The sequence below is a fragment of the Orbicella franksi genome, chromosome 2, assembly GCF_964199315.1.
Source record: "Orbicella franksi chromosome 2, jaOrbFran1.1, whole genome shotgun sequence".
Classification (NCBI taxonomy): Eukaryota; Metazoa; Cnidaria; class Anthozoa; order Scleractinia; family Merulinidae; genus Orbicella; species Orbicella franksi.
In genome coordinates, this window is record NC_138146.1 from 32583932 (window position 1) to 32604236 (window position 20305).

A 20305-nucleotide genomic window follows, 5' to 3' on the forward strand; every position below is an offset into this window, starting at 1 on the left:
GATATTGAGCTCTGTCAGTTGAAAAATGGCTGTAGCTCACCAACGAGCACGGGCACCCCAATTTTTTTTCCAGTCATTGTAATCAGCTAATCATAAGCTTTGCGTGAGAAAAGACTGATTTAATTTCTATTGCTGAAAATTGAATAAATAAGAAAAATAGCAGATACACTGTGGTCTTTTCTATTTTGCAGTCGGTAACCACGTCAAGAAATTTGGTTCAAATTTTTAATCAAGGATTTAGCTTTCCGTCTGCGTTTATTTCTGTCCGACACATTGTACTGACTGTAGTTTAATGCGTGTTCTTATGAGTCCGGGCTCACAAAGATGTTACAATTACTGGGAATGCGTTCTTATGATAAGCATTAAATAATGCCAAAATGGGGCATTTTCAATGCCTCATTGCTCCTTAATGAGCGTGGGCACCCCCCTTTTTTATTTCAAAATTGAAGTTATCATACGACAAATATTCAGTGGACAAAGTTTGAACAAAAATCTATTGTCACTTTTATTTCAGAGGAATTAAAACGCGAGACTTTGACCGGCTTAGCCTAACCACTGGGTATCTGCAGAGGTTTAAAATCGAAACCGGAACCTACTCTAGATAGGCCAGCATTCCTTTTATTTCCCTTCCTACAACAATTTGATTTTCTTCTTGCTGTCCCTTGATCAATTCGTTTCATAGTGGGGAGCGATGTCTGGCCTTAAGGGGTCTTTGCTGCAGACATTTTCCTTCTCTTTGATCGTCCATTTGGATACCCAAAGACTATGAATTTCAAATAAAATGTTTTTGTCTTCTCCTGAAACTAATCTGATTGAAGAATGAATCTGGTTGAGCGCTTCATCCCCTGATCCCCTGATAGTGTTTTCCCGCTCTTTCGTTAATTCGATCTCTGATTGGACAGAAAGCGAATCTGGTGACACCAGTTGTTTGCTCAGTGTAATGTTCACAAGAGCGCAGAGAGCGTATCGTGTTTTTACTGCAGGAGGCGAAGCGTGTACATACCTGTAGCTGAACCGGGCCTATATCGTTGCTTTCTCTTTGGTTTTCTCACGCAGTGCCTTAAGACAGCAACATGTCTTCTTACGAAGAAGTTCCAATGAAAAGTAATGAAGATGGCGAAGACGCCAAAAAGGAATCTGGGAAAGGATTTGTTATCTCGCGGAATCTAGCAATTGTCCTAGTTGTTGTTGTGATCGCGTTGATTATCTTTGTTGGCGTTATTTCGGGCGTTTTTAGCGCAAGACAAGCAAGGAAAGAAGCTCTTGTGGAAAGCGAGAAGAAGAAAAGAGATGACAGTACTGGTACGACTGAGAAGCCATCGGTCGAGAAGCCTACAGAGCCGGTGTCCCGTCCGGAGCCATGGTACAAAATTCGATTGCCGCAAAACATACTGCCGATTCACTACGAATTGTACCTAGATCCGTACTTGGAACAGAACACTTTTCAAGGAAAGGTCTCGATCCTGATCAAAGTCACTGAAAAATCAGACTACATGTCCTATATCCTGATTCACATCAATGACATGAATGTGACAGACGCCAAAGTTTACAAACCTACGAAATCTGACTCGGCTACCCCGGGAGAAGAAGTCGCCCTGAAGGATACCTTCCAATATCCCGAGAATGATTTCTTTGTTTTCCAGTTGGAAGATGACCTTGAAGTTGGGCAGTATGTGCTAGTCATGTCTTATAAATCGACGTTTTCCAGTCAGCTGAACGGCCTGTACATAAGTACCTACACGAACGAAAAAGGTGAAAAAAGGTAAAGACGTTGTGCTTACATTGTTCCGTAACCAGACAATAATAAAACCTTTGCCTCTGTTCCAAAACGAGCCCCGGAGCAAAGAGCAGAGTACAAAAAAAAAATAAGCTCATTTCTTTATAATCTCATTTAATTTTTGATCAGGTGACTTAAACTTTGTGAATTTCAAAACCAAAACATTTTAGTAACATTTGTTACCATGCAACTGACGCTCAACCAACAGGAGCAAAATTGTCCCTGGTGGGAGGGTGAGGGTAGGAGGAGTACTCTCCCTCCTTTAGGATGATCTGGATCAGGATCAATAATCCATTTGATACATCAACGGAACTAACAAATCCACTCTGGGCAAAGGTTTATTTGGTTCCTTTGATGCACCACCATCTTATATGGCTTTATCAATTCCATGCCTGTCCATTTTGTCCCTCCCCTGGGCATTTGATAACTTTTCCTTTCCCAGGGTAGGGTACTTGCTATAACAGGTCAGCTACGAGGTAGCCTGCGAAAACAGTCCTCCTACTTCACTCCCGGGCCCGCTAAACACCACTCGGGCCGGAAGAAGGACTGCTGTTTTTGCAGGCTAGCTGCAGGGGTGGGACATTGTAAAAGGCAATTTTATCTTTAAGAGACATGTATTCTTTGTTGTTTGCTTTATTCTTTTGAATTGTCAGAATGAGATGAAATTCAAAAACTCCACTTGCCCTTCAGGCAAGCTGTAATTTTGTCTTACTAGCCCAAATCTCTGAGGAGCTAGCCCGAAATTATCTTATTAACAAGGATAATTAAATCAATTTAATATGTTAATATAATGTGAATTAATAATACAGAGCTTAGATGAGCTAATTCTCTTCGATTTCCCTTTTGAATTAAACCTTATACAGTAAAACATTTAGAACACTTAATGTGTGGTTCTATAAAATATCCATAAACCCCATGGAGGGTTCATTTCCAGTTTGACCCCCACCCCCCAGGATTTTACTTGGGTCCCTATACCCCTTAGAGATTTCATATCTATAAATAACAAGACTTAAGTCATTCGTTTTATTCTCCCTAGGTACTGTAATAAAATTTAGCCGCAGCTATTTGTGCTTATATTGTAGACGAAGATGCAAGGCGGTATATTTTTTCACAAACAACTGTAACCTTGATTTGGTCACACAACTTACGCTATTTTATCGTACATTATTTATAGAGATATTTACTAGGTCAGGATTAAAGCTGCTGGGTAATGACAGATTAAGGCTCTGAGATTTAATTTTCCAAAAAATGACCATGGAAAATTCTAGACATACATTCATGTCATATTAACAATGAGTTTGAACTAACAACTGACTTAGAAGCACTTCACTCCCAAATGGCATAGCAGCCGACTTTTTCTTTATTTAAAAGAAGTTTTCATACGAGAATCTAAGAAAGTACTGAAAATTTAAGCTCTTTTTAAAAACCTAGTCGAAGTTTTAATTTATGCATAGTCAAAACAACATATCAAATTACTTTACACACATAGTTTATAGCGGGAAAGTAAAGCCGTCACACTACATGTTTTTTAAAACAGCTGTTTGCCAAATATCGCTGAAATTTTTCTTTCAGGAAAGGAATATGTCAATAATTAAAGTCATACACTTTGTCTCATTTTGTAGTTTGTAAATGATAGTAAATTTATTTTATGCCTTAATGTTTTGAATTTGTCACACATTTCATGTACGTGAAACACAATTTGTTCAGTTGTACTATAAATAACCAAATGAAATCTTGGCTACCGCTCCAGCGCTCCTTGCTATTCACGGTTACATATGCTTCAAGACATATGCTTACTTGAGCAAACTATTAACTACACAGATAACGATGAAAATATGTGATAGCCTTGTTACAGCAAGCTTTTGGGTGCATTCCTTTGGGGTGATCTGGATCAGGATCATTGATCCAAGATCACTCAGATCATTGTGCATCAAAGGAACTGATGAATCCACCCTGGTCACGGATTCATCGGTTCCTTTGATGAACCATGATGATCTTGAATCTCTAATCCTGATCCAGGTCACCCCAAAGTAACGCACCCAATGTCTTGCACCGCTGCCGTGCTGTCGGGACATGCGATCGGGAAAAAATTGACTTCAGTCACATAAATTTTACATTTTACTCTATCTTGAAGAACATTTCTATTGTTTCACTTTCTCTCACGAACTGTCTGTTAAACACAACGTGTGAAGTTTGCCACTAGGAAAAAAGAAAACAAAAAAAATAAGCAACAGTGTTTCACTCTTGTCCACTTCAGGCTTGCCTGTTGGGCAACCTGTGATAAGACAGCCTAGCCTGACCGATTGTTTTATTAGTCCCAGGCTATTGTACAGCCTTTTCGTCGTGCCCTGATTGTCTGGTTGCCTCCAGTACCAAACCTTAAAAAAACTGAGACCTTGTTTGTGTTCTGCTCTTTTCACTTGAAAATATATGTATATTGCTTCCTCGTGCAAACTAAAGATGGCAGAAAGAAGTCTTGACAGTTGTACAAGATGTTCAATTCATAAGTGCTTGGGTGCGCTTATTATTCAGACAGTGTTCAAATCTTGTGGATTATGTGAATGCAGTTAAATACTGATTACAAAGCTATATTATTAACTCTAGCCTCTTAACAAACATAGCCTGTATTAAGTCCCACACTGATTTTAAAGCCTTTTGACCAAGCTAACTCCAAAAAAGCAGTGTTTATATGGCAGCACATGTAGACTAGAATAGCCAATACATATTTGTTTTTCTGTCTTCAGACGTCTTGCCACAACAAAGTTTGAACCAACAGATGCACGTAAAGCGCTACCTTGTTTTGACGAGCCTGCAATGAAAGCAACATTTTCCACTGTGATTGCTCATGACAAAGATTACAAAGCGCTGTCAAACATGCCAGTGGTTAAGAAGCGAACTTTGAAGAATGGAAGAATTGAATCTCATTTTAAGAAGTCGGTTCCTATGTCAACGTATTTGCTGGCATTCATTGTGTGTGATTTCAAGTTCACTAATGCAACCACTGGACAGCATAACAATATCACAGTGAGTCACTCATATATATACACATTTTTTTAATTCGTGCATTCACTGGGTTCATGTCTGATATTCAGGCAAATATTTGGTTCTGAATTCATGCATGGTATGATCTCTAACATTGAATAATAAATAATTTTATATTCTTCAGGGCCTTAGCTGGTAACAGGCAAACCAAGGCACTTGCCTTAGTCCTTTTTTGAGGCGGAAAGGAAAACACTGCTAGCAAATAAATAAGCAAACAAACAAGCAAATAGCATTGCCTCAGTCGTAATTTACCCAGTAAAATTAATACTGGGGGAAAGTGTTGGAACAGAGATTTCAGAGGGCAAAGGGAGAGAGGAAGGCTTAATTGTTCAGGAACCTGGACTTAAAGGACTGACACAGTGGTGTGAGGGAAAGGGCTTACATGTAATAGTTGAGCTCTACAGTATTTGCTGTGGTTGTAATTTTAGCTCAGAGTATGGACAACTCCTGCCCAAGTGAACCAAACAGAGTTTGCACTAGGTGTTGGAAGGGACATTATCACCTACTATGAGAAATACTACAACCTTGGTTATCCTCTTCCAAAGCAAGGTTTGTTGAAATTTGCCTTAAACATGACATATCTGAGCTTTTTAATGTTTTTGAAAGGTCTTCTGAAACTAACAACAAGGTGTACACAGCAGTTCTCATTGTTAGATGCATGATGTCTGAATCATGTCCATTTTTTTCTCAGGCAGTATTATAGCTAGAACACAAAAGCACACATTATAAACTTTAATCTGCAGAGTGATAATGCATCATTAAACTCATCACCAATTAATTGATGAGCTTGGGAAAGGTGCCATGGATGGTTGAGCCTAAAAGATATGAGCCTAGAGCAGAGCATGCAGCCATCCACGGCAACCCTGAAAGTGGCAACCACCAGGTACCACCAGAAACTACTTACAGCCTCATGTATTTAGCATTATAACCAGCAAAAGAGAGGGACTCAGGTTAGGGAGAAATAGCATGCCACGGGCACAAATGGCAAAAAAATTCCAAAGCAAACTGCAAACTGTTCTTATACAGCTGGAAAGTAAAACATGTAAGCTCTGCAAAACCCCCAAATGAGACCCCACTGAGCAGGGCTGCCTGGAAGGTTGCTGACTAGCATTGGCTCAAGTCAAACTTTGCCTAAATTACATTAATTTAGTGTACATTTAATTCACACATAAATGGCCTATTATGCCACTCACACTAACCTTTGATTGCTAATTCAGACATGATTGCCATCCCTGATTTCTCATCTGGAGCTATGGAAAACTGGGGCTTGATCACTTACCGTGAGACAGCTTTGCTTTTTAATGAAGGTGTGTCTTCTGAAAGTAATAAACAACGAGTGGCTGTGGTGGTATCTCATGAATTAGCTCACCAGGTAGGAAGAAATAAAACTGTTCAGTCTATTAACTATCTTATTTTATTATTTTATTGCATGTATTCAGTAATCATTTCACACAGTGTACTTTTTCAGTGGTTTGGAAACATTGTTTCTCCCAAATGGTGGAATGACTTGTGGTTGAATGAGGGATTTGCCAGTTTTGTGGAGTATTTAGGAGTGAACCACACTCACCCAGACTGGGAAATGGTAAGTAGCTATAGGCTTCATCAATATCAGCTGATTAGTTTAATATGCTTGTGCAGCTAGGGGCAACGTGGTGGTCAGTGTCATGAGACCTGCATCAAGCAACCCAGGCTTCAACCTAGGCCAAGATCACTGTTTTGTGTTTTTGGACAAGGCTCCTCACTCTCACAGTACCTCTCTCCACCCACGTGTAAGTTAATGAATGATGCTTGTAGAACCTGGCGTTGGAGCGGGGGAGGGGGGGGGGGTGGGGGCTGTAACCCCACAATGGTTAAGAACCAAACCAGGGTCGAGTACAAATACCAATACTCTTGGTCACTTCATGCAACTAAAACTGGAAACTTAGGGGGTTGGCCTGATTGGCCAATAGACTGTACTGTAGTGGAATTTGCAAAATAACAATGACAAACATTACTGCCAATTTAGGTGGATTTACGTATTTTGTGTGGTCTATTTAATGATTGATCTCTCCAGAAACCAGTTATTTGATTTATTTCCACTGTTTCTTTGGAAACAAAATTAAGCTTAAATTTCCTTCAGAACCAGTAATAACTTGTAATTAAGTGCTTGTTCTTGGCACCCATCAACCACAAAATTGTTTTTCTTGCAGATGGAGCAGTTTCTTCTTGCAGATCTTCAGAATGTTTTTCCGCTAGATTCTCTGGCAAGTTCTCATCCTATATCAGTTGAAGTTGATAACCCCAAAAAGATTAAACAGTTGTTTGATAGGATTTCCTACAGCAAGGTAAACTTGCAGTAATGCTGGAATTTATTAAACAGTGCAGATGTTGCATGGCCAATAGACTAATTTCAATATATGAAAATTCAGCCTAAGACAAAAGACCTCAGCACGAGGCTATGGAGGTAACTACGAGTTTGTTTGTATTCCCCTGAGCCTCATGCTGAGGTCTTTTGTTTTAGGCTGAATTTTAATACATCAAAATTGGTCTATTAATGTGTTAACTAATTAAGTAGCTTAAAATGTACACTTGAAACAATTGGTGCACAAAAACCCAGTTAACCATAGTTTCAAGCTGCGAATGCAGTTTGTGACATCAATACCTTTCATGCTGGAAGATATATGATCATTTTATAAGCAGATGAATTAGGAACAGTGTTTTAAGTCATGCCCAAGCATGAGAAGATAAGCTGGATAGCGACAATAAACCTACAGGTACCAAATAATCCACTCAAAATTGAAGAAAAACGTTTGCCATTCTTCCCTACCATGTACCCTTAGAGCTTACAATGGCCACATTCTTTGATGTTTCGGTGCAAATTAACTTTTCTAAAAAGAACTAATTAATGCTAAGCAAACAGGAGCACAATTTATTAAAGAACCTAAAAAACCTATTGTAAATAAATATTAAAAACTAAAAAACCCTGGAGACCATGCATGTTGAGTTTCTTGGGCCAAATTTTCAAGCTCAGGGTATTTTTCATACACTTTATCTGTGTTTAATGCAGTGGCCCCATTTTTCCTACATTTCTTACAGAAGTAAAACACTATCTGACCAAATTATAAGTTTGAAAAAAAATATGTAAAATGTTATCTAAAGGTTTCTCGTAAATGTCCTTAAATTTTAGAGGTGTTAACCTTAAATTCTCAGGGTTCCTCCATCATTCGAATGCTGGAAGGTTTTGTTGGAAGAGAAAAATTCAAGGAAGGACTAAGTGTAAGTAATTAATTCAGATTGTGGTAATTTCCTCCGAGTCTTTTGACAGACTAGTCTTAATTATTATAAGCTGTTTCAAACTGAACATGACTATAAATTATTTATTTCTATTAATACAAAATTTATTTGTTAGACATTGTTATTTTGAATGTCAAAACAATAAATATTTTACTTTGTTGATCATTTCTGGTTTTATTAACAGTATTACTTGAGAAAGTATGCATTCAGCAATGCTGAGACCAGTGACCTTTGGAATGCTTTAGGAGAGGTAACTATATCTATTTCAAAGTCTCTTCAGAAATAGGCCATTATCAATTCGTACTTGCATTTTTCTCCATCAGTAGTATCTGTCACTGTCATTTATAATTACTTATTGATAATGCTTTAGAAATACGCAGGCAAGTAAAAACTAATAATAGAATGTTCTGACAGTTCGGCGACCTTATGCCACCATTCTCAAGGAATGAATAAAAAGAGCAAGTTCAAAATAGTTTGACCTGTAGATTCGCGTAAATGAAGTTAATTTAAAACAAATGCTTTAGTGCGGATCGAATCTGTTTGTTCATTCATTCCTTGATAATGGCGTCATGAGGTAGCCGAAACGTCGGAATATTCTATCATTAGTTTTTACTTGCCTTTGTATTTATAATTATGTAAATTATTAAAATTGTCCAGCTGACTTGCTGACTGATACAGGAGTTTCATTAAAATTTTCAGTAGGAGGGTAACTGATTTTCACAGGCGGGCCAAACCTTTTGAACTGAACTTGTTTACAAGAAAAACTTTCCTCCAGATGGTCAAATGAGGCTGGCAAAATCATCATCATAGCCGGTTAATTTACCCGGTGCCTGGCTCGTAACCCATTGACTCCCATGCCGCACATAATCCGCGGTGACAAGCGTTGGCCTTTGTTCCACTTCTGATGTCATCAGCTTTGACCAAAATTGACATCATCTATATTCAAGTTCTGCAGCAGGAAAAGATCTTTCCAATGATACCAAGATGAGAGTGATCGGCTTAATGGAGCCTGACATATGCTCAAAAATGGTCAGAAATTTGAGTTAAAAACTCACAGCAAAATTTCCTGTGACTTTTTTGGCAAAAGGCTCCAGGAGTCAATGGGTTAATGAAACCCCTGCTGATATGTTCAATATTAGGAATAAATATGGTTATTATTCAACATATTGAACATGTTGTCTCATAATTATTTAACCATGCAGATGCCGTACAGGTTTTTAACAACATCATGCTCACAAATAGTCACTTGGTCACTTCATCATGATCTAAGGCCTCCCACTCAGTTACATATTATTAACTATTATCAATGGTATATCCATCAGAAAGCAGAAATGGACGTCAAAACCATCATGGACACATGGACACTTCAAATGGGATTTCCATTGGTGACAATCAAACGTGGCAAAAGTTCTGGCAAGGCTACAGCCACGCAGAAACATTTCCTGTTGGATCCTAATGCTAATGTCACAGTATCCTCTCCATACGAGTGAGTAATGTTTAACAATTGAATCTTACTAATTTCTCCTCAGTAGTCGATCATTACAAAGTTTATGCGTTGTGAAGTGGACAGGCATGGAGCTTAAAAAAATCATCAACTGGAGCAAATTGTTTTGATGTGCATGTAATACAAAATTGTGAAACTAATCAAAATAAATGCATGCAGGTATGTAAGACTAGATGGACAAGCACAAGATTTTGAGTTTGCTTGACAGAGAAAAGGGAAAAGTCCAGGAATTTTGAAAAACTGATGTCTGTGACAAGCATTGAATAGGCCACAAAACTTCAAAGCACTCTGCATGCATAATGTGTCTGTAAAGTTTCCTGAACCAGCAATGGGGGCAAAGGAAAAGTGCTCATCCAATGTTGCATATTGTCATGTCTGTCTCTCTATTTTTTTTTTTTTTTTTTTTTTGATGGCCTGGGCTGCCACGAGTATTAATATATTCCCTCTCAGTATGTGTAATACTATGTACGTGTAGTAGTAAGACAGTGTAATTTAAGTGTAGTTTATATCTATGAACTTTGACATCATTAACATCCAATGTTTGTTTCTTGCATGTGACAGTTACAAGTGGTATGTTCCTCTGACATATGTGTTTGAAGACTCACCCCAAGACCCTAAAATGACCTGGATGAACATCTCATCTGATGAAGGTTTGACTGCAGTTTCAACTAATGTTTTAACCTGCTACTCAATAAAAGTTAATTAGTCAGTTGCTATTGATTCATCAATTAGTGAATCAGCCGTGCATCGATAATTATTGTTCTTGTTTGTGCTTTGCAAATGTTCCATTCATTTAGGTTGTGTTTCAACCAGTTTTGGTTCATTCAGTTGATGTTTCTCATTAGAGCACTTTTCCAACCATTTTTGGTTGAAATGCGGTAATCCTTGGGTCAGCTTATGCGAGCTATAATCACGTGACATAATCACGCAAATACTTTTTTTATCTGTTTCAAACTGGTTTGAGGCTTGTTGAAAATGTTGATCAACCAAGCCAACCGAAAATGTTATTTTTCTGCAGTAGAACACAAAAACCCAAGCAATCAGAAACAGTTGTTCCCAATAGAACACAACCTTAGTGTGTTTACTAAAAACTACATTTACATGCTTTCCACCTTTATGATTCATAAGCTTTTTCATGCTATAGTTGAGTTTTCATGGCCTGCAAATAAGTGGATCAAAGGGAACTTTAAACAAGTAGGATTCTACAGGGTTCACTATGATGACGACAACTGGAAAGCTCTCATTAAGCAACTCAATAATGATCATACTGTGAGTACAGAATTTTGTATGATGTGTACTGTAATGAATTAATTCCGTTTTCCGACTTACAGCAACTGGCTTAAGTGAATCTGACTGAGTTTAAACTAGAATTCCACAGTTCAATCCATGAATGCAACGAAAACATGTACACCAAGATACAATGCGAGTAAAATTATGTCATGTGATCACATGACTAACAATCAATAAGTCAATGTCAACTAAGGGGATCCCCTGAATTCCACACACCCCCACCTTAACCATTGGACCAAAAACATTGGTTAATGTCCTTCACTGTTCGATAACAACAAAGTCTACAATAAAGACATCTAAACTATTCCACAACTGAGTCGTTATGTATTCTCTACGCAACTGTCTTTAATCCAATCAGCTTAACCAACGGCTCTTAAAGCATTGGTTAGTGGTCTCCTCCTTTCTTCACCTGCTTGAATGTACTGGCTCTTTCAATTTATACCTAATGAACTTACTGATTGTCCTTCAGTTTAGCAATTTTGATCTGATGCATAAGCTTTGAAATAAGTGAAATATGTTACATCTTTTTGCATGCCAACCATTATGATTAAATTGCATCATTTTTGCAGGTAAGCTTATATTTGACATGCAAAACAATAATGTAGTACCTGTCTATACCTACCTACTTGTCTAAATTGAATAACTTAATTACCTCTTAATTGACAATTTAATTGTGTTCATCACTGATGAGTTGTTTTATTCTGGCTCATAGCCTGCCTTTTTAACTTACGAAGTTGATCGGTGACTGTTAAGGCTTAGACAAAGTTACACAGAGGTGTTTTGAGTTGGAGACTTTTCTTTTAGGTCTTCACTGCAGAGGACAGATCAAGTTTAATTAATGATGCTTTCAACCTGGCAAGGTATGTATCATGTGATTGATGATCAAAGTGGTTCACACAAGACTACTTACCTACCTACCTAGTACTTTTTTCCATCTACAGAGTAGAGTCACTAAATGAGAGGAAGAATGTACGAGTTGTAAAATAGGGCTTAGTCTCAATAATTTAAAAGTTGACTCCAACTGTTGGTACTGTTGGTATTGCTTTTACAGTAATTCATCAAATGCATTTCTAAGGGAATTATTTTTTTAACCAGATTCTGGTTTACAAATAAGACTATCTGTTTGTTTTAGGCTGGAACTAACACTGTTATTCTTACATTCCACCCAGAGCTGGATATTTAGCATATGATATCGCTCTAGGCACTCTGGAGTATTTAGATGGGGAAACAAAGTATGTTCCTTGGAAGACTGCACTTAACAGCTTGGGTTACCTGGACGGCATTCTAAGTGAGCGACCTGCAAATGGAAACTTTCAGGTTTGTCTTTCTACCAGCCACTGTCAAGACCAGGACAGTCATTAGGGTCATAATCCATAACATCTGTTACAGCTGACTGTGCTTGATTTCCCTTGATGCTATGGGTAATTAAATTTACCTGTTGTTGATGGAATGCACCCACAAAGTCATGAAGCTACAGGTCACTCAAAACATAACGATAGCCCATGGTTATAAAAAACATTTCTTTAGTTGACACATTAACCCCTAACTTGTCTCGGTGCGGTTTCAGTGTCTCAGACACCTGTAATGTACTCTCAAGTGCACCACTTTTGAACACAAAGTCCACTAAATCAAAAGGGCTCTGTAAAGGGGATTGGGAATTTTGCGGCATTTTTGGTTAAGAGTGTTAAAATCTTAAATGAATGAAGATCTACCATGATTGTATAAATATTGCTTAGCAGTTTGTTTGAGGGAGAGAAAAGTGCCATTGGTTTATTTTTTGACTTTTGACTTTTTGAAGTCGTCCCCATGATAGTGCTCTTTTTAACATTATAAGGGCTTAATCGGCCACACCTTTAGAATGCCTGTTTAGTTAGTGACTCCTTTACGGACCCTTAATCTGCATTATTGAATCTTGAATCAATGGTTATGGCAAATTTTAATGTTATTATTTCATAATGGGTGTGTGATTGGGGATTGACTCTTCAGTAAGTCTATTTGCCACTCACTTTCCTTCTGTCAATAGTTATTACCAATAAGTGAATAATTTTTGTGGTTTTGTGAAATACCAGGCTTTTTCTGTTTGGCTTTCTCAGGATGATTACTTCAGTTAGCCAGTCAGTTTTTCATGTGTTTGGTTAGTCAGTTCATTCATTCGATAATCATTTAGTTTGTTAGCCAGCCAGCCAGTAAGTCAGTTATTTGTTTGTTTGTTTGTTTGTTTCATTACTTATTTGTCATCATCTAAGTTCATTATTGTAGTTTTTATCAATGTATTTAGTTGTCTTTTATTATCTATGACAGGAATTTATAAGACGTAAGGTGAAACCTCTGGCAGATAAGCTTGGATGGGAAAACAAACCGGATGACAAGCACATTCAAAAGTGAGTAAATGAGCCCATGATGTTCTGTCATTGAAGGGGAAAAAATGAGCTAGTGCTATTGTACAGTTCAGAAACTTATCTGTGTTCCTTTGTTTCATCAGATACCTTCGAAGTGCAATTTTACGATCAGCCTGCAGTGCAGGGGACTCGGATTGCATTGGAAATGCAACTAAGATTTTTAACGAATGGAGAACAGGGCAAAGGTAAACATTTTGTTATTCGTATTTCTGTTCATTCTTTTATATTCAAAGAAAACAGCGGGTAAGTTAAAGCTTGTTTTAGGTGAATCTGTCACTTATAAATTGCCCAGTCCCTAATTTATACCCTAGAGATTTTAAGTAATGAATTTGAAACGGATAAAAAGAGGAAACAAATGCTAGAAAGTCATTAGTCTGCATACGAGCCAAGTGGCCCATCAGGCTGGCACTTATCTCCGGTTTCAGTAACATGAAGCTACTAAGGAGTATTTCTACTGCCTCCTGGAAGGGATGCTGGTCCATGGCAGGGTTACCCCAGCATTAAATTTGGCACTACCCGTTCATACACCTGGGTGGAGAGAGGCACTGTGAGAGTAAAGTGTCTCCTCTAAGAACACAACACTAGGTCCCCGGCCAGGGCTCGAACCCAGCTCGATCTGGAGTCAAGCGCACTAAAGCTCACTAACCATGATGCCACCGTGCCTTGACTACAATTCATCAAAGACTTTCAACTTTGTCTGGTTTTGTTAACAGGTCTGAGATAGATGTGGACCTGCGAACGCTAGTTTACCATTATGGTATTGCCAATACTGGTCTGGAAGAGTGGAAATGGTTATTTAACAAATTTATGAACACCTCTGAGGCATCGGAAAAAAGTAAACTGATGTATGCACTGGCTGGGTCACGTGAGACATGGATCCTAAACATGTGAGTACACATGCACTTTGACGTATTAGATTGTAGATTATGGTGACTAAGTTCAGTGATCTAGTTACAGCATGTTTTGATTACGTTTCTTATTCTTTAAACATGGAGAAGCTACCCTCTTCCCTCTTCCCAGGAGTCGAGTTTTCTATGAGGTGAATTCGTGATTTGAATTCTGTTCAATTCAGCGACTCATACTCTAAAAAGAGCATTTTTGCGTGCGTGTAAGTCTTTGCGCAAGGACATTTAGCCGGCGGCAGTAGCGTTGGTATCACGTCAATCGGCATACGTGATGCACGTCGACGCTCACCAACCTCTGTGTGGTGGCAGATCATAAGAAAAATAGTCCCACTTAGGTGCTGTTTAAGAAAAAATCAATCGTTCCATCTACGTTGTTGAAACTACTTTTGTGTAGTAAAGAGGTAGACATGCATGTAAGACTCCCATGCTTACGTTTTAACCACTTTGTTTTCTTGACTATGTTTGCATGTTAGGAGTGGTTGCTCATATGGGAGCGTGTATTTGATTTTCACCAGGTATTTGGGGTATTCCCTGGACTCGTCCAAGATTAGGTCCCAGGACGCTGTCAGTGTTATCAGTTACGTTGCTTGGAATCCTGTTGGAAAATACCTGGCGTGGACTTTTGTTCAAAATAACTGGAATGCCTTGTTTGACATGTAAGTCTCCATCCCAGTAGATGGTCTTTTTCCATATTTATTTCAATTCTGTGTTTCTTTAACGCTCTCATTAAGCGTGACTTAGAGTATGCTTTACAACCGTTATTTGAGTCATCACGCAGTACTGTTCAATACCATTGCATGATATGTGGGTCATTGACCAAGCGTGAGGTCAAGATGGCTGGATATTGGGCAAGTTTTTTTTTTTTTTTTTTGCTTGATTATAGACCGAGACGGAGTCGAGGTTCATAAACATGCAAAAATAGAGGAACGAGGCCAATATCTAGCCGTCTTGACCGAACAGTGCTAGTTCAATAAAGGCTATTTTCTTGCCGGACACAGCGGGTAGTGCCGAACGTGCAAGATAGCACCATCTTGCCCACTCGGGTAGCCAATCACAGCGCAGGATTCCGTTCTTCTTGCCCGCTCACGGAGCTAGCCATATTATAAAAGCAAATAATGGTTTTCAAGGATAGTTGCCGGGAGACGTGATAAACCGTATGTTACTGCTGTTTCAGGTTCAGTACCAGTACCTTTCGTTTAACAAGCCTGACCAACAGTGTGACACAGTTTAGTACCGAGGCTGATCTGGAACAGGTTTGTGTTTTATCATATTTCTTTCATTGTGTTTTGTCAAAATTACGTGGTCCGTGGTTGGTCTTTTTTAACTGCCGCCAATCGACCAAGGCTAGCCGGGCTGGTCTCCATATGATCGCCCCTTGGGAGGAGGGGTAGGAGGTACTCCCTGTGATGGCCTATACGGCTCTGCCCGACGGGGGTGCCTTTCTCAGGCTTCAGGTATATTTAAGGGTAGGGACTTCACAAGTCGAGGTATATGAAAGGGTATGGAAATCAGAGTATCTTGACTCTCGCCACAACATGAAGTGAACAAATAATTCTTGTTTTTTGGAACAACTCTTCTGGCAATGCTTGATGCTTGGTAATGCTCCCGTAGTGTTGTTCATTAACATGATTCCAAGGGTTTAAAAAAGGGATACACTGTTCCTAAGAAGGTATGTGAAAGGGCTGTCTTTTTCCAATAAAAGTTATACAAAAGGGGTAGCTTTTCTGTCAAAATGGTATACAAAAGGATAAAGGGTTAGACCGCGGGGCGGAGCCTCTCCGTATGAACCTTTGTAGAGTATCCCCCGGGGTCATCGCTACACTCGTGGAGATAGAACTTAAAACTATCAAACAGTCAGCGATGTTTCTCACAACAATCACTAGTACTCTACGATCGTTACGATCGCTGGAGAGTGGTTTCCATATCCGCGCAGTAATCGCTGAACGCTTTTTGCAGCGATCGTAAAGATCATATGTAAACCAGCAGTTATTCAATTCAAGTTTATGACGATCAGGAAAGTATCCTCCAATTGTTTTTTTTTTTTCTCCAGACCTGTTTACTGGGCAGTAAATTGATATTGATAATCACGTTGAATTGTTTGCAGATGAAGGCATTCTTTGAGCGTTCTGAGGCAGGAACAAGCGAAAATGCTCGTAAACAGGCCATCGAGCGTACACAGGCAAACATCGACTGGCTCAAGAAATACGAAGAAACCATCACAAAATGGCTTGGAGCTACTGTAGGAGCTTAGAAACCTGAGTGGTTTAGTCCTGTCAGTTTGTGTTTGGTTTAGTTACAAATCTTTCTTCTGTGTAGCCTTGAGTTTTATCGTCTACTCTAACCTGAGTGAACATGCGTATCTGTTCGCGCACTCATTTCTTTTCCTGATGTAAGCACCTCAGATATCCTAGCCTGTTCAATGTTCAGGGAGAGAAAAAAGGGAAGGAGCCTTTCACTTTTTCTCTTCTTGACCCCCGCACGATTTTCGCTCGCCTCCCCGCTTTTTGGCGTCGTTCCCACTGACCGAGAACCTGTAGCAGACTACAGATATTCTTCCAGGAAATATCCATTGAATTTTCGTTTAGTGTTAACAGTGTTTCGGATCTGGGTTCTGCTCGCTTTCCGGTTTTCCCGCGCAAGTACTGAACAATCGACTATCTGTTTGCATGTGACCGCCTTCTTCAAAAGTCTTCAACCATATCGCTCTCTTGTTAGCACACTTGCACACGGTTTTATTATGCCGCTTATCAGCTCTCCGTTGTCTCACCTCCCGATATAAGCTCTTCCCCAGTTACAGGACTACCAAAACCAGGATGGAGGCCAAAATTTTGATATACTCACTTTTTGTGAATTTTTTTTGGAAGTGATAAAAAATTCGTAGTCCTGTTCATATTTTATTCCTTTTTTATTTCGACTATTCTCGAACTCGACAGAGTAATACCGCTGAAAAACAATTTTATTTCTTTTTTAACGTTTAAGTTTCCCGGCAACTTTCTGTAATACGAACTAAGAACCGAGGCCATTATTTTTTAAAAGTTTCTATCACGGAGTCTTTTCTTTTGGCCCAAACAAAAATATAATTATGAAAAGAATTGCAGCTATTCCATTAGTAAGGCTACATTTTTGCCGACCAGATTAGTGAGATTCCACTTTGCAAAACGTGGAATTAATGTGGGAATGAGTATAAGTTTGCCCTAAAGTAGATAATTCGGCTTCGGTCTTGTTTACGCAAGAAGAATCAATCGAAGGATCGGTGGCGGGTACCAAATACAGGAGACGTGATGGCGGCGAACGGACAGAGTTTTTAATGAACACCTCGGCGTTAGATGTATAAACGTCTGTTTTGGTGTTTATTTTATAACTGTAGTAGTAATGTGATAGCTGACCCATAGTTTTATTTTTATATGCCTAAAGAAATTTTATTCACTCAAAGTGTGCCAGCTACCGTAAATCAGTAGATCTTAAAAGCATCATAAGAATATAATAACAGATAATTATGTAAGCAAATCGAATCATTTATATTGTTATTTTATGTCGAAATCATGTTTGACTCATCAAATAAATCAGTGGCTAAAATATACCTTACGAAAGGTGTTTTTATAATTATCTGTAGTATTCAACATTTAATTAAAACAAAGAAAAGAGTAGTTAAAGTTCCAAGGGTTTGTGGAGCGATTTGTTTCTTAATTTCTTTCGTTTTGAATTTACGGGTTGTTATGGTACCGCAAGACCATTCGAAAGTCCAGATGCCGTTTATTCCCCATAATATAACGCGCGCTCTGAATGGCTTGGTTTAGGGCATTACTCTCTGGTAACGCCCACGAGCCGATTGCGGGCCTGCAGAAACAAAGCAAAAAGCCATATAATAAACACCTTATTAACCTCGAACGTTCGGTCTTCACGGGAAAATCTCAAACCGAGACCTTGCCGAAGCGGGGTCGATATGGCAACACCAAGGTTTGAGATTTTCCCGTAAAGACCTCTCTCGGTTAACAAGTAGTTAGTAATACAACAAACTCTAAATTTCATTGAAACTAGCTCTTTAATAAGAAAACAAATTTGCTACTAATGTTCAGTAAAGAAATGGTCTGTGCTGCGTTATCTCCCGGCAACTGCATTGACATATACCTCCAGCATGATACCACGTCTGGACTACTGTTCTCTTTTTCAAAATTTGGCGTAACGGAAGAGAAACGTGAACTAAGCTGTGGACATTTCTTGTATACCTTGCGTATAAAATGCCAGGTCCCTCACGGTTTGCTTCGGTCGCTGACTCATCTCTTGCGACTTTGCTCATGGACAACGCACGAGAGCCTCTTCACAGGCTATTTTCGAGCGAGTTTTCCTGACAAAGTTGTCCACCTCCTTCGTTTTCATATCATGCCCCGTCGGGTGCTGTAGTTCTTTGCAGACTCTCCTTGCCAGCCTGTACTGTTGTTTTCGTTGCGTTGAGATGTTTTTACAACTCCTCGTTTTAGCACTGATTGAAGCTTGCTACTTTTGATCTCCACAAAGAGCCCTTTTGCAAATCGTAGTTTCGGTATTGGACTGCAAGTAGCTTGCAACTGGCAAGGCTATTGCGGGGAGTCTTTTCAAATGCAAATGACAAAATATTGCCCCAACTTCTCAAGGATCTTACCGATTTAGTTTTTAGTAATGCATGTTATCACAAATGGAAAAAACATTTATGTAGAAGCTTACAGGCAGATTTTTTGGTTTCTATCCTTTAGAAGGGAATTTTCAAGGGCGTTAGAAATTAGAAGGATTTGCAAGGGAAAAAGACGATTTGCCCTTCAGTCACGCTCCTGTGGTTTTCCAAACAAATCCTTGTTATTTTGCACGTTTTCAAACTGCTATTAAATCTCTGCCTTTCCGTTTAAGAGCCTAGAATTTTCAATTCTTCCTAATAGTTTACCCCTCTTTCTTTCTCCAATCTGAATTGTTATATGCCAGCACCTCCTTTTTGTAGTGTTAAATAACCGAAAAGATTTCTGGAAGGCAAAGCTTCTTGCCTCCATACAAAACCTTATTTTTGCAATATCCAAATCGTCATTAAATCTCAACATTACATGGCATTGGCCTGAACATTTGTGCTCTGGCTAATTTAAACATGTTCTTTCCAGCTCTAAAAGCGACCGACTTCTCTTCACAGACAAGAAACTATCAACCCTTCTACATTTCTTTAATGTTAGTTATGTTCCATGATTTTGGTGCCAGATTTAGACTAACCACTCTTTTTTCACACCTGAAAGCATATTGCCGCCAATGCAAATGGTTCGGTTAATTATAATATTTTATTTTGCGATAGAGACATGTACACATCAGGTACCTATTTTAAATTTCCTTGCGCTGAGTGTGATCTGATCTGATCTGATCTGATCTGAAGCCTTTAATTATTCCATCTCGAAACATAGGCCACTAACAAAGTCCCTCCAGTCCCCTCTGTCCCTGGACAGGCGTTCCAGCTGGTGCCAGGAAAGACCTCTCGACTGGATGGTGTGGTCTGTCTCTCCAGCTGTTGCGCGGTCTCCCTCTCCGTCTACTTCCCTGCGGGTTCCAACGAAGAGCTTGTCGGGCAATGCAGTAATTTGTTCTTCTGAGTGTGTGGCCGATCCATGTCCAACTCTTGTCTCACAGGCGCTTACCCTGTGGTTTCCCGCAGGTTAGCGTTCCTGATAGTTGTATAATATCAGTTCTCCTGTGGAGAGACGGAATTGGCCCGTTTGAATCCATCTTGTCTCTGCAATCCCAAGAAGGCTGATGTTATGCCTCTTCATCTCCATAATGCGCTGAGTACCTGCTTTGAAATCCTCTTTGTGTTTTCTCCAAGCGATCATCACTTATTGAGCCCTGTGGTGTACATGGTGTATGTGGAAAATAGGCGATGACACTATGATAGCTGATCCAAGCAACACCCTTCCTGTTTTTGTCCATGTTCCGGAAATCTGTCGTTATACAAGTTCTAGTACTTTTGTTCTTCCTCCTCGTGGAAAGAAATTTAAGTGGCCCAGAATATTGAGCGCCCGTTTATCAAATCACACGTTTGTTCACACAAAACAAACACTAAGCACGACCATCGTGTTTCGGCGAATTTTGTCAATTGTTCACCTCTACG

At 39.2% G+C, this 20305-nt stretch overlaps 1 protein-coding gene across 1 annotated transcript; it reads left to right on the forward strand.

Moving 5' to 3' along the window:
- Positions 1-291: 291 nt before the first annotated feature.
- Positions 292-17770, forward strand: LOC145479376 (glutamyl aminopeptidase-like). Its single transcript, XM_081457724.1, has 19 exons — positions 292-1762; positions 4522-4801; positions 5248-5368; positions 6037-6191; positions 6288-6401; positions 7009-7143; positions 8009-8074; positions 8277-8342; positions 9415-9578; positions 10158-10246; positions 10741-10865; positions 11691-11746; positions 12056-12203; positions 13188-13267; positions 13369-13470; positions 13999-14172; positions 14706-14846; positions 15365-15443; positions 16295-17770. Exons 1-19 carry the CDS (start codon positions 1074-1076, stop codon positions 16439-16441), a joined length of 2931 nt encoding a protein of 976 aa, XP_081313850.1. The 5' UTR covers positions 292-1073; the 3' UTR covers positions 16442-17770.
- The last annotated feature ends 2535 nt before the right edge of the window (positions 17771-20305 follow it).